The 15,766-nt window shown below is 42.6% G+C and overlaps 1 protein-coding gene across 2 annotated transcripts in view; it reads right to left on the bottom strand.

Moving 5' to 3' along the window:
• PPM1H (protein phosphatase, Mg2+/Mn2+ dependent 1H) overlaps window positions 1-10,344 on the bottom strand; it is a 229,476-nt gene extending 219,132 nt beyond the window's left edge. The window contains exon 1 of one of the 2 annotated variants that reach the window (XM_073651589.1): window positions 9,845-10,344. In XM_073651589.1, the coding sequence (XP_073507690.1) occupies window positions 9,845-10,077 (233 nt within the window). In that variant the 5' untranslated portion in view covers window positions 10,078-10,344. The remainder of the gene's footprint in view (window positions 1-9,844) is intronic. The other variant, XM_073651590.1, reaches the window with a different exon arrangement.
• Window positions 10,345-15,766: the final 5,422 nt, after the last annotated feature.

The following is a 15,766-nucleotide window of genomic DNA, read 5'->3' as shown; positions in this document are numbered from 1 at the left end:
TGGGTCTAATTCATTGCTACACGGTATACATATAGACAAGAAAATCTGTTCCTGGGCCTAATTCATTGCTACACGGTATACATATAGACAAGAAAATCTAATCTGTTCCTGGGCCTAATTCATTGCTACACGGTATACATATAGACAAGAAAATCTAATCTGTTCCTGGGCCTAATTCATTGCTACACGGTATGCATATAGACAAGAAAATCTGTTCCTGGACCTAATTCATTGCTACAAGGTATACATATAGACAAGAAAATCTAATCTGTTCCTGGGCCTAATTCATTGCTACACGGTATGCATATAGACAGGAAAATCTGTTCCTGGGCCTAATTCATTGCTACACGGTATACATATAGACAGGAAAATCTGTTCCTGGGCCTAATTCATTGCTACACGGTATATATATAGACAAGAAAATCTAATCTGTTCCTGGGCCTAATTCATTGCTACACGGTATACATATAGACAGGAAAATCTAATCTGTTCCTGGGCCTAATTCATTGCTACACGGTATACATATAGACAAGAAAATCTAATCTGCTCCTGGGCCTAATTCATTGCTACACGGTATACATATAGACAAGAAAATCTAATCTGTTCCTGGGCCTAATTCATTGCTACACGGTATACATATAGACAGGAAAATCTAATCTGTTCCTGGGCCTAATTCATTGCTACACGGTATGCATATAGACAAGAAAATCTGTTCCTGGACCTAATTCATTGCTACAAGGTATACATATAGACAAGAAAATCTAATCTGTTCCTGGGCCTAATTCATTGCTACACGGTATACATATAGACAAGAAAATCTAATCTGTTCCTGGGCCTAATTCATTGCTACACGGTATATATATAGACAAGAAAATCTAATCTGTTCCTGGGCCTAATTCATTGCTACACGGTATGCATATAGACAAGAAAATCTGTTCCTGGGCCTAATTCATTGCTACACGGTATACATATAGACAAGAAAATCTAATCTGCTCCTGGGCCTAATTCATTGCTACACGGTATACATATAGACAGGAAAATCTAATCTGTTCCTGGGCCTAATTCATTGCTACACGGTATACATATAGACAAGAAAATCTGTTCCTGGGCCTAATTCATGGCTACACGGTATACATATAGACAGGAAAATCTGTTCCTGGGCCTAATTCATGGCTACACGGTATACATATAGACAGGAAAATCTGTTCCTGGGCCTAATTCATTGCTACACGGTATACATATAGACAGGAAAATCTAATCTGTTCCTGGGCCTAATTCATTGCTACACGGTATGCATATAGACAAGAAAATCTGTTCCTGGACCTAATTCATTGCTACAAGGTATACATATAGACAAGAAAATCTAATCTGTTCCTGGGCCTAATTCATTGCTACACGGTATGCATATAGACAGGAAAATCTGTTCCTGGGCCTAATTCATTGCTACACGGTATATATATATAGACAAGAAAATCTAATCTGTTCCTGGGCCTAATTCATTGCTACACGGTATACATATAGACAAGAAAATCTGTTCCTGGGCCTAATTCATTGCTACACGGTATACATATAGACAGGAAAATCTGTTCCTGGGCCTAATTCATTGCTACACGGTATATATATAGACAAGAAAATCTAATCTGTTCCTGGGCCTAATTCATTGCTACACGGTATACATATAGACAGGAAAATCTAATCTGTTCCTGGGCCTAATTCATTGCTACACGGTATACATATAGACAAGAAAATCTAATCTGCTCCTGGGCCTAATTCATTGCTACACGGTATACATATAGACAAGAAAATCTAATCTGTTCCTGGGCCTAATTCATTGCTACACGGTATACATATAGACAGGAAAATCTAATCTGTTCCTGGGCCTAATTCATTGCTACACGGTATGCATATAGACAAGAAAATCTGTTCCTGGACCTAATTCATTGCTACAAGGTATACATATAGACAAGAAAATCTAATCTGTTCCTGGGCCTAATTCATTGCTACACGGTATACATATAGACAAGAAAATCTAATCTGTTCCTGGGCCTAATTCATTGCTACACGGTATATATATAGACAAGAAAATCTAATCTGTTCCTGGGCCTAATTCATTGCTACACGGTATGCATATAGACAAGAAAATCTGTTCCTGGGCCTAATTCATTGCTACACGGTATACATATAGACAAGAAAATCTAATCTGCTCCTGGGCCTAATTCATTGCTACACGGTATACATATAGACAGGAAAATCTAATCTGTTCCTGGGCCTAATTCATTGCTACACGGTATACATATAGACAAGAAAATCTGTTCCTGGGCCTAATTCATGGCTACACGGTATACATATAGACAGGAAAATCTGTTCCTGGGCCTAATTCATGGCTACACGGTATACATATAGACAGGAAAATCTGTTCCTGGGCCTAATTCATTGCTACACGGTATACATATAGACAGGAAAATCTAATCTGTTCCTGGGCCTAATTCATTGCTACACGGTATGCATATAGACAAGAAAATCTGTTCCTGGACCTAATTCATTGCTACAAGGTATACATATAGACAAGAAAATCTAATCTGTTCCTGGGCCTAATTCATTGCTACACGGTATGCATATAGACAGGAAAATCTGTTCCTGGGCCTAATTCATTGCTACACGGTATATATATATAGACAAGAAAATCTAATCTGTTCCTGGGCCTAATTCATTGCTACACGGTATACATATAGACAAGAAAATCTGTTCCTGGGCCTAATTCATTGCTACACGGTATACATATAGACAAGAAAATCTAATCTGTTCCTGGGCCTAATTCATTGCTACACGGTATACATATAGACAAGAAAATCTGTTCCTGGGCCTAATTCATTGCTACACGGTATACATATAGACAGGAAAATCTAATCTGTTCCTGGGCCTAATTCATTGCTACACGGTATACATATAGACAGGAAAATCTAATCTGTTCCTGGGCCTAATTCATTGCTACACGGTATACATATAGACAGGAAAATCTAATCTGTTCCTGGGCCTAATTCATTGCTACACAGTATACATATAGACAAGAAAATCTAATCTGTTCCTGGACCTAATTCATTGCTACACGGTATACATATAGACAAGAAAATCTGTTCCTGGGCCTAATTCATGGCTACACGGTATACATATAGACAGGAAAATCTAATCTGTTCCTGGGCCTAATTCATTGCTACACGGTATACATATAGACAAGAAAATCTAATCTGTTCCTGGGCCTAATTCATTGCTACACGGTATACATATAGACAAGAAAATCTGTTCCTGGACCTAATTCATTGCTACACGGTATACATATAGACAAGAAAATCTGTTCCTGGACCTAATTCATTGCTACACGGTATACATATAGACAAGAAAATTTGTTGTTGGGTGCAGAAGATTTAAGTATGGCTATTTCATCTTACTGCGCTCCTCAAACACTTCAAGATAGATTCTCAATACTCAAGTTCTTATGGACAAGTCAATATAACAAAGAAGTAAAATGCGGATATTGACGGGAATATAGAGGTAGCAATTTCACACCAATCACAGACTATGTCGATCCATAATGGAATGGAGAGCAGTGTTGATTAAAAAAAAAAAAAAAAAAAAAAAAAAGAAGGGGAGGCAATACTCACAGAAAACCCCCTTTAATCTGCATTTTGTAAAGGTTTCTAAATCCTGGCCAAACACTAAGCAAGGCCCACTTTTCCCTCTACTTCTATACTTGCGGACTTCTTGCTTGAATTTTTGTTAGCAGCTTTTGGAGATATGCTTTACAGAGACAATGTATAGGAGATTCTATGGTAGAATGTTCTACTGATGCTCTGTGACCTTTGCAGAGGTCATCATGCAGGAAGGTGGAAGAAGTGAGCTGTGACCATTGTCTAATATGAATGATAAGATTACATTAAAGGGTTGTCTGCAGTGAGAATAGGATGACTATTGAAAATGTATATCTACAGAACAGAAAGTGGCATTGGAAGGCTTAAAAGCCTCCTCACATTGGCATGTCTGGCTTGGCATGTAACTCTCCGCCAGGAGAAACGTTACCCTTTGGATCCCGGTCAGACACCTTTCACCAGCCAAACCAGATCTCTCACTTTGCACTGAGGAGAATCAGTACCCTGAAACACAGTGTCCGCAAATTAAGATTCTGGTTTGGTTTTTATCCTAAAGCTCGTGAAAGGTTCGATACTGAATTTTAGGATTGCTACTTCCAATAAGTGGCACTAGAATTCTAATCCTTTTCCTCTCTGAAGAGACATTTAGCATAGACTATTGTGAGGCTTAGAGGCTAGACTGAAAATTGCAAAATTTCTGGATTTTCATATTAGAATCATAATATGAAAAAAAAAAAAAATTCACCAAACATTAAATTAAAAACAATAGGTCATTTTCTGGTGAGACGTTCACACAGATTTGCTGCTGTAGACTTCAACTATGGATGACATGATAGCAAAATGACCATATAAACAGTTTGCAGTGGAGTGGATCGTTCTGACAGATTCCCTTTAAGACATGAAAGCTGAGCTTTGGCTTCCATGAGCAACAAAGACAACGCTAATGTCTATTGATCATAGAATCATAGAATGGTAGAGTTGGAAGGGACCTCCTGGGTCATCTGGTCCAACCCCCTGCTCAAAGCAGGATTCACTAAATCATCTCAGACAGATGTCTGTCCAGCCTCTGTTTGAAGACGTCCATTGAAGGGGAACTCACCACCTCTCGTGGCAGCCTGTTCCACTCATTAATCACCCTAACTGTCAAAAAGTTTTTTCTAATATCTAATCTGTGTCTCCTCCCATTTAGTTTCATCCCATTGCTTCTAGTCTTTCCTTGTGCAAATGAGAATAAAGATGATCCTTCTACAATGTGACAGCCCTTGACATATTTGTAGACAGCTATTAAGTCTCCTCTCAGTCTTCTTTTTTGCAAGCTAAACATTCCCAAATCCTGCAACCGTTCCTCATAGGACATGGTTTGCAGACCAGTCACCATTCTGGTCGCTCTTCTCTGAACTTGCTCCAGTTTGTATATGTCTTTTTTAAAATGTGGTGCCCAAAACTGTACACAGTATTCCAGATGAGGTCTGACCAAAGAGGAGTAAAGTCCGATAATGACTTCACGTGATCTGGACTGTATGCTTCTGTTAATACATCCCAGAATTGTATTTGCCTTTTTTGCTGCTGCATCACACTGTTGACTCATGTTCAGTCTATGATCTATTAGTATACCTAAGTCTTTTTCACATGTACTGTTGCTTAGCTCTATTCCTCCCATTCTGTATATGCTTTTTTCATTTTTATTGCCCAGATGTAGTACTTTGCATTTTTCCCTGTTAAAAACCATTCTGTTGGTTGCTGCCCACTGCTCCAGTTTATTTAGGTCTTTTTGAATCCTCTCTCTCTCTTCTCTAGTATTAGCTATCCCTCCTAGCTTTGTGTCATCAGCAAATTTAATCAGTTTACCCTCAATTCCTTCATCTAAATCATTGATAAAGATGTTGAACAATACAGGTCCCAGGACGGAGCCCTGTGGTACCCCACTTGAGACATTCATCCAGCTGGATGTGAAGCCATTTACAACCACCCTTTGAGTCCGATCACTAAGCCAGTTATGAATCCACCTAACAGTTGCCTGGTCCATTGCATACTTGGTCATTTTTTCAATAAGGATGGTGTGAGATACTTTGTCAAATGCTTTGCTGAAGTCAAGATATACTATATCTACAGCATTTCCCTGATCCACCCAGTCAGTGATTCTGTCATAGAAGGAAATTAAGTTAGTCTGACATGACTTGTTAGTTACAAACCCATGCTGATTCTGGTTAATCACTTCATTCTTATCCATGTACGTACATACATGTTGTTTAATAATTTGTTCAAAGATCTTTCCTGGTATAGAAGTCATACTCACCGGCCTATAGTTCCCTGGGTCCACCTTCTTCCCCTTTTTGAAGATAGGAACAACATTTGCTCTTCTCCAGTCTACTGGGACTTCTCCTGTTCTCCAAGAATTTTCAAAGATTATGGTTCTAAAATTTCTTCTATGATCTCCTTCAGTACTCTGGGGTGTAATTCACCTGGACCTGGAGACTTGAACTCATTTATGTTAGCTAAATGAGTTCAAGTGTAATTTGATCAGGGGTGTTTATAAAAAAAACAAAAAAAGCAGATTTTACACCTTCACACAAGGAGTATCTGGTGAGCTTTGTCCGCTGCACATTTTTGTGCATAAAAAAACGTCTTTACAGTTTCAGCAAAGTGAATGATTTCCATAGATCTTATGCCCACTGGTTTTTTTCTCCAGTCCTGCAGTGTGATCTTGAAATATGCACCCTGTTAATTTCTCTTGAGGAAAATATAGGTTTCTTAATCAGATTTTCCCATAGTCTAGAATGAAATAAATATTAAAAAAAAATCCGTATTTTTTTTTTTGAATGTGTTTTTAGTGCATTTCCACAACAAAAACTCCGCAAAAGCATGTAATCCACACAGCTGTGTCAAAGTATTAAGAGAGAAGAAAAAAGGAAGTATTCAAAAGAGTTTTTATTCATCAGGAGCTAAAATCATCAATCATAAAAAACACAAAAACATGTAAAAAAAAAAATGCCATGAAAAATAAGGCAAGTAAGCTAATTTAGCTAATAGATGCAGAAAATTCTGCAACATCAAAAACTCAAATACTGAGCACTGAATAAACACACAAATTAAATCCTCAGCATAATTAATGACAACCTCTGAAGCCCAGATGTGACCGTGACGGAAAACATTTAGGGATACAGGCATCCCACTGATAATGACAGTGTGGAGCAGGTTATTGAGCGAGAGGCACAGCCACTGAAATAAAGATTACACTTGGAGCACTTTCCATCACAGAAAATCTGTGTAGATTAGTAATACATTCTATGGGGAACCCAGAAATAATACACGGAAATTCGCAATTGCATATACAGTGGTAAAAATGCACATGGCCTAAATGGTCTTAAAGACACCACTCATTCCCAAGAATAAGTCTGCGTTCACATGTCGTGGCCACGGTACGTTTGTTTTTCCTGCAATCAGGTTAAAACAGCAATTGTTTTTAATGCATCATTTTAACAGCTGAATCATAAAATGACAGTTGTGCTGAGATTAGTTACTATGGGAAACCAGGGCGGCCCAAGAAGTGACAGAGTAGGATAGCCTGAAAGCCAACATCTAAGCCAGGGATGTCAAACTCAATCACACAGAGGGCCAAAATGAAAAACGTCAATAAAGTCGCAGGCAAACCAGTATACAATATAATGGGCCCCGCGCAGTCCTCCACGCAGAATAATGGGCCCCGCACAGCCCTCCACGCAGAATAATGGGCCCCGCACAGCCCTCCACGCAGAATAATGGGCCCCGCACAGCCCTCCGCGCAGAATAATGGGCCCCGCACAGCCCTCCACGCAGAATAATGGGCCCCGCACAGCCCTCCACGCAGAATAATGGGCCCCGCACAGCCCTCCACGCAGAATAATGGGCCCCGCACAGCCCTCCACGCAGAATAATGGGCCCCGCACAGCCCTCCACGCAGAATAATGGGCCCCGCACAGCCCTCCGCGCAGAATAATGGGCCCAGCGCAGCCCTCCGCGCAGAATAATGGGCCCAGCGCAGCCCTCCGCGCAGAATAATGGGCCCAGCGCAGCCCTCCACGCAGAATAATGGGCCCAGCGCAGCCCTCCGCGCAGAATAATGGGCCCAGCGCAGCATAATGGGCCCCGCGCAGCCCTCCGCGCAGCATAATGGGCCCCGCGCAGCCCTCCGCGCAGCATAATGGGCCCCGCGCAGCCCTCCGCGCAGCATAATGGGGCTCACATAGGGGTGGTGGTTTTGGCATTGAGGGCAAAATTTCAACATGTAAGATCTAAGCACATTACTACACCAGGGATATGTGCACACCTTCAGTATTTGCTGCAAACATTTCTGCACCAAACCACGTCTCTTGTCAGGAAAAGCGCTGTGTAAGTATATGAGTATTTGATGTGTTTTTTAACCATGCACTGGAACGGGTGAAAAACGCTGCAAGATATGAAACTGCTTCAAATCTGCAAGGAAACATAAGCAGTACAGGAGACTTCAGGACTCTCGTTCACTTCGCTTCAGTTTATGTGACAAAACTGTAGAAAAAAACGCAGCAAATACTTACCGTGTGCACATACCCCAAGGCCAGGTCCATGAATCACTGTCCTGATATGGACCACAGGTTTCCCGATCCGAAACTAAACAGTCACTTAGTGGGCTGGTAGTTTTGGTCGCTGAGGTCTATTTATGGGATAGCGACCCTCTGAACCCGACCTACAGGGGACTTTCTACATTTCTAAGAGTTTTGGTTTTTTGATGGTCATTGCTTAAAGGGAACTTTCTACATGCAGTCTGATCTGTTGGCAGCATGGTACAGTGAAGCAGAATTATAAATAAGGCTTGCAGGAAAATATTCAGCATAACTTGTATTTTATTAAATCAAATCCCTGCTGCTTGTATGTATATGCGTCCAGCAGGCGGTCTTAACAGTGATTGACGGCTAACTGCATGCACAGTCATACAGGGGAGACTGTCATCACTGAAAAGACCACCCACTGGACTCATGTATACAAACACCAGGGGCTTCATTGAAATGCAAGTTTTACGGACACTCCCAACTCCCCCCAGAAAAAAAATAAATATATATTTTGTGTGTGAATGAATCTGATGAGCCCCTCCTGCTCTATAATATCCTGTAAATCAGATATCATATTTAAAGGGGTAATCACAAGAGTCTGCAGTCACTATTCACTTGTATTGCGCGAGGCCGCCCACATGTAGTCGAAACGTGGCACCGCACAGACCCGTGGTCACATGACCGCTTGGTCTCGCTGCTGGCACCGGAGGATCCTCACAGCGCGCGCTGCGCAACATGTGAGAGTGACTACAAACTTCTGGAAAACACCTGGACCACCCCGTTAAAGAAGTATCCCCCCATCAAAGTGTTTATCATATTATATAAGATATATATAGAAACTTTGATGGGAGTGCTTCTTTAACATGCCAGGTTCCAGCTCATGTACATTAATTGAATTAGACTGTTTAGTAAGGTCATGTTCACACCTTCAGTATTTGGTCAGTATTTTACCTCCGTATGTGTAAGCCAAAACCAGGAGGTGGGGAGAAATCCAGAAGTGGTGACGTGTTTCTATTATACCTTTTCCTCTGATTGTTCCGCTCCTGGTTTTGGCTTATAAATGCTGAGGTAAAAAACTCACCAAATACTGAACGTGTGAATGTGGCCTTAGATGAAGGAAATCTGCAGATGAAAACACAAAAAACAAGACACGTTATACTGAAGAATGAACACGGCCTAGGCTGATGCAGCCCAATGTATCAGACCTGAGGCATTATTCCCTCCTAGTGGGTGATCCAGCTCCCAGACTTGGCGCTCGCACCTGACAGCACAGGTGTCATGGACAGGTGGGAACGCTCCCATTGCCAACTATGGGATTAGTTCCTCCATCCGTTTCCCTCTAGCATTTAGCTAAAGACTAGATGGAAGCGCAGGAGATCTGCAGGAGGCACGGCCGTATTTTACCAAAGGAAACCAGGAGCTCATCCAATAAGTCTCCTGTATGTGGTCACTCATGGGGACAGAACACCACATGAACCCATCTATTATATACATAGATATACACAGCACACCTGCCACACGGCCAATCAGTGCAGGAGGTAGAAGGCTACTAGCCGTGACGTCACACCCCCACCATGACATCATGACCTTGCCCGATGACCACTCAGTGCCAACAATAGACAGATCTGCACTCACTCCGCGTAGCCCGTGCTCCAGGGTAGCCTCTTGGTCTCCTTCAGGATCAGAATCGGTCTGGCGATATGGTCGGCCGAACATTCGATCTCATCCTGCGACAGCCCCAGGAACTCCGGTCTGACATAAGGAAACCTCATCGGTAAGTCCGAGCCATTGGCGTGATCGGAGCCGGAGCTGCCAGCCATGATTCCTCCCATGAAATTGGCCACAGCAGATTTCATCCGAGTGAGCATATTACAGGCGGCACACTGGTGGAGGCAGCATGAAGAAATGGCCGGCAGCCGGCAGTCGGGCAGCTCTCCCTTCCCCCTCGCAGTGAGCTCGGCGCTGCATGGATCGGCCTGCCGGCGTCTGTCCGATGAGGAAATGCTCGGAGCTCCAGGTGCTGGTTCTCCGCACTACGCGATCTTACGGCTAAACCTCTGGTCATGTGACCCGCTCCCTGTCACGTGATCTACAAGGCGCACCGGTGCTGGGAGGACTGGGCATTACGTGTGCGGTCAGGTGGAAGATGTGGCAGCGGCTCCAGTGCTGGGATTCTGTACAGACACATAGCTGTTACATATGCGTTTTCTGTATCGTATCTATATTATTCCAGGTGTGCTTTTTCCACACTTGTGACTATGGGCAGGTTGGCAAATATTAGCCTGCGAGGCAAAAATCCAGCCCTAGCCCATATGTAGAGGTCCATGTTTAAAGGACTGGGCCAGGTTTAAAGGACAGGTCCAGGTTTTATTTTCTCATTGCAAAGCTGTCAGCCCCTGAACCCCGGCTGCAATTATTATTTTATTATTATTCACCCTCCCCAGGTCCAGCGCAGTCTCCATTCCACCGTTACACCTGTAGTTCATTGTCTGCAGCGCTGATGTCACATCCATAGCACTGCAGCCAATCAGTGAGCTGAGCCGTGCTGCCCAGAACCGCTTTGCTCACTGATTGGCTGCAGCGCTTTTACCTCATTTTGCCCTATAGAAGAAGCAGAAGTAACCAAGGCCGCCAGTGGTTTGTAAACTCACCCAGTCCACAAAAAAGGAATTTTTCTTCTGCTCTCCCTATTAGTATATAGAAAAAAACTATTGGGCCCAATTCAACATTGCATTTGCGCCTATTTTTTGCCTAAGTTTTCCTTTTTTTTCTCAAATTTCTCTTTTAATTTGTGCTTAGTTTGATGTCTATATACTTTGTGTTTGTGTTTTTTTTGTTTGTTGTTTTTTTTCCTCTGTTCACCATTGTGGAATAAGTAATCCAGATTTTTGTGGTTGATTCATTATTTTGATGTTAAAAAGTCTCAATTTCTGGGTAAATGTTCTCCAGCCATCCTGCCGGGATTTTTATTTTTTATTTATTTTTCAATCTAGAAATATTTGCACAAATGTCAGTGTTGCGTGCAACATTTTACTAGATCGTGCTGCTTTTTGCTCTAAAAAGGCTAAAATCAATAATAAAGAACATTTTTGCTTTTGCACTAAATTTCTGAACCTGCGCATGCCGTTTTGACGAATTTGGTAGAAAAAAAACGAACAAGAGAACAAAGAAAAGTGACACAAATGATGGATCAACCACCCCTCGTGTTTTTTTTTTTTTTACCTTATTTTCCTTGAGCTTCTTAGGCATCCAGTAAGGCTCGGGTCACACAACCGTTTTCTCTCCATCTGAGAAAATCTGTCTGATTATGATAATCACACTCTGATCAGAGTGTGATCTGATCCTTTCGAATGTGGAAAATGTAAAAAAAAATCTCATGCGAGTGTGGTCTGATGTTTTCCACAGACCCATAGACCTGAATGGGTGAGTGCCATCTGATAGGAGGCAAATAGTGCATGCCGAGAAAAAAATCAGACATACATGTGCATCTCAATAAATTAGAATATCATCAAAAAGTTAATTTATTTCAGTTCTTCAATGCAAAAAGCGAAACTCATATATTATAGATCACTCTGTTTGTAATGACTATATTTCAAGTGTTTATTTCTGTTAATGTTGATGATTATGGCTTACAACCAATGAAAACACAAAAGTCATTATCTCAGTAAATTAAAATAATTAACAAAAAACATCTGCAAAGGCTTCCTAAGCGTTTAAAAAGGTCCATTAGTCTGTTTCAGTAGGCTCCACAATCATGGGGAAGACTGCTGACTTGACAGATGTCCAGAAGGCAGTCACTGACACACTCCACAAGGTCCCAGAGTTCCAATTTTCATTTGGAAATCAAGGTCCCAGAGTCTGGAGGAAGAGTGGAGAGGCCACAATCCAAGCTGCTTGAGGTCTAGTGTGAAGTTTCCACAATCAGTGATGGTTTGGGGAGCCATGTCATCTGCTGGTGTAGGTCCACTGTGTTTTATCAAGTCAGAGCAGCCATCTACCAGGAAATTTTAGAGCACTTCATGCTTCCCTCTGCCGACAAGCTTTTTGGAGATGGAAATTTCATTCTCCAGCAGGACTTGGCACCTGTCCATACTGCCAAAAATACCAATACCTGGTTTACAACAACAGTATCACTGTGCTTGATTGGCCAGCAAACCCGCCTGACCTTAACCCCTTCTCTATGGGGTATTGTCAAGAGGAAGATGAGAGACACCAGACCCAACAATGCAGACGAGCTGAAGGCTGCTATCAAAGCAACCTGGGCTTCCATAACACCTCAGCAATGCCTCAGGCTGATCATCTCCATGCCACACCACATTGATGCAGTAATTGATGCAAAAGGAGCCCCGACCCAGTATTGAGTGCATTTACTGAACATACATTTCAGTAGGCCAACTTTTCGGATTTTCAAAACATTTTTCAAGCTGTTGTTCTAACGTATTCTAATTTAGTGAGATAATGACTTTTGTGTTTTCAATGGCTGTAAGCCATAATCATCAACATTAACAAATAAACACTTGAAATAGATCACTCTGTGTGTAATGACTCTATATAATATGAGTTTCACTTTTTGGATTGAAGAACTGAAATACATTCACTTTTTGAAGATATTCTAACTTAGTGAGATGCACCTGTATGCACAGCCCCATATAATAACATGGGGGAAAGTCCCATCTGTCAAAACCACGCTATAGCACGCGTCCGAGTTATATGATCGACTGCACGAGTCCCAGCGTAAGGGGTCAGGGATTTTACTCATTATCCTCCCAAGTTTTTGCCTAGTAGCCCATTATAGAGAAACACTGATAAGTATGTACTTGGTCTCAATAATGAGGGAGGTATTTATATGTGTGGCTGTAAATAGACTGGTCAATTTTCTACTCACTGCAGCTGCTGGTTGTAAATATCACACACACACACACCTGATGTATCATGTGACATGTCACATGATCCCCTTTGATAGATCATGTGATAGTTCACGTGAAATTAATTTTGCACAATATTAGTATTATAATCATTTTTTTACATTACTTGAGCACAATTAAGTATGCTGACATCCCCTATATACAGTATGACAGTATGAGACCCTACACACAATATGAGCTGCCACATAATCCTCCTATATACAGCGGGAGGCCGCATGGTGCCATCTATATACAGCGGGAGGCCGCACGTAGCCATCTATATACAGTGGGAGGCCGCACGTAGCCATCTGTACACAGCGGGGGGGCCGCACGTAGCCATCTGTACACAGCGGGAGGCCGCACGTAGCCATCTGTACACAGCGGGAGGCCGCACGGTGCCATCTATACACAGCGGGAGGCCGCACGGTGCCATCTATACACAGCGGGAGGCCGCACGGTGCCATCTATACACAGCGGGAGGCCGCACGTAGCCATCTATACACAGCAGTAGGCTGCACGGTGCCATCTATACACAGCAGTAGGCTGCACGTAGCCATCTATACACAGCAATAGGCCGCACGGTGCCATCTATACACAGCGGGAGGCCGCACGGCGCCATCTATACACAGCGGGAGGCCGCACGGCGCCATCTATACACAGCTGGAGGCCGCACGGTGCCATCTATACACAGCGGGAGGCCGCATGGTGCCATCTATACACAGCGGGAGGCCGCACGGTGCCATCTATACACTGCGGGAGGCCGCACGGCGCCATCTATGCACAGTGGGAGGCTGCACGTAGCCATCTATATACAGCGGGAGGCCGCACGTAGCCATCTATATACAGCGGGAGGCCGCACGTAGCCATCTATACACAGCAGGAGGCCGCATGTAGCCATCTATACACAGCAGGAGGCCGCATGTAGCCATATATACACAGCAGGGAGCCGCACGCAGCGCGAGACTGGGGTGTCTGGGGCCCACCAGGGAAATTGACTCCAGGGGCCCACCCACCCTTCAGCTATTTGCAAATACCTGTTAGCCGTTATACCCATTATATTGGCGGCTCCTGCCCATCACTGTGCGCTCACCAGAAATGCGATGTACAATTACTGTAGTTTGCATTAAAGGGTTTTTATTGGTGAAAACAAGTTATCAGCGAATCACACGTTGGGAAGGTGATCACTTATTTATTGGTGGAATCCGCACTGTCAGAAGATTGTGGCGCTTTGAGTATTTGGTGAGATTTTTACCTCAGTATTTTTAAGAGAAAACCAGGAGTGGAGCAATCCGAGGTAATGTTTTATGCATTTTTCACCCACTCCTGGTTTAGTCTTATAAATACAGAGGTGAAAATCTCACCAAATGCCAACTTGCTTTCTCTGGTGAACCTCTGTAGCTGCATCTCTGCTGCTGTGTAATAGTCACAGGACAGGGAGGGGTTAAACATCCAAGTATTTAATATCTATTGGAAATAAAGAGGTTTCCCCTTATTGATATCAGATAAAACAAATGACCAACCACAATCCACTCTACCAAGATCAATATTACCAGATAGAAGGCAGAAATACCACCACACCGTGACCAGATCACATATTACCACCACATAGTGCCCAAATAATGCCACATACAAGGCACAAATACCGCCACACCATAACCAAAGCACATAATACCACCACATAGTGATCAAATGCTACCAGATACAAGGTATAAATACTGACACACCATGAGACCACATATTACCACCACATAGTGACCAAATAATACCACATACAAGGGACGAATATAGTCATGTCATGACCAAAGCACATAATGCCACCACATAGTGACAAATAATACAAAAATAATAAAAATTTAAAAAAGCTCTGTATATTGGGTCAGTGTACAGGTTATACAGTGATCACCAGTGACATTATACACAGAAGCTCTGTATATAGTGTCAGTGTACAGGTAATGCAATGATCACCATTGATATTATGCACAGGAGCTCTGTATATAGTTTCAGTGTGCGTGTATAGGTAATACACATACAAGTTCTTTATCTGTCGCAGACCAATATCACATCTTCTATGCAGGACTTACCTCTGCAGAAAATAACATAGTTAGCTATAACTGATCACTTCCAGAGCACAATCCACACTTTTCCCAAGACTTCTACACTACATGAAATGACAAAAAAGCAACATAGTGCCGCACTACACAGTAACAGTGCTCCAGTGTCATTCTGTGCCTGCTCATCTCTGTCAGCAGACATATTTGTCTGATGGCAAAGATGTAGAAGAGCTGAAGACAGAAGACCCATGGATTATGTCGGAGCAAGGATTTTTTTTTTTTATTAAAGATGGAATCCCTTAGGCTACATTCCCACGCGGCGTAATAGCTGCATATTCCTGCTTTTATGCGGCGCTTTAGACCACTCACGTAAAAGCAGTGCCAAAGAAAGCTGGAAACGCTTCCAGCAAAAGCTATGGCTTTTGCTGAAAGGCGTTCAGACGCCGCATTTTGCCACGTATTTTTGCGCGGGCGCTTTCACTGCAAAAGCGGCCGCGCAAAAAGAATTGACATGCCACTTTTTGGCGTTTTTTTCGGTGCGCTTTCCCCATAGGCTACATGTTAACATGGCCTCGGGAAAAGCGCTCTGAGAAAAGCGCAAC

This window comes from Phyllobates terribilis, unplaced genomic scaffold (genome assembly GCF_046119375.1).
Source record: "Phyllobates terribilis strain yellow unplaced genomic scaffold, ASM4611937v1 Scaffold_11__3_contigs__length_659146591, whole genome shotgun sequence".
Lineage (NCBI taxonomy): Eukaryota > Metazoa > Chordata > Amphibia > Anura > Dendrobatidae > Phyllobates > Phyllobates terribilis.
Note: the sequence above shows the minus strand (reverse complement) of the source record. Positions and strands in the feature narration are given on the sequence as shown.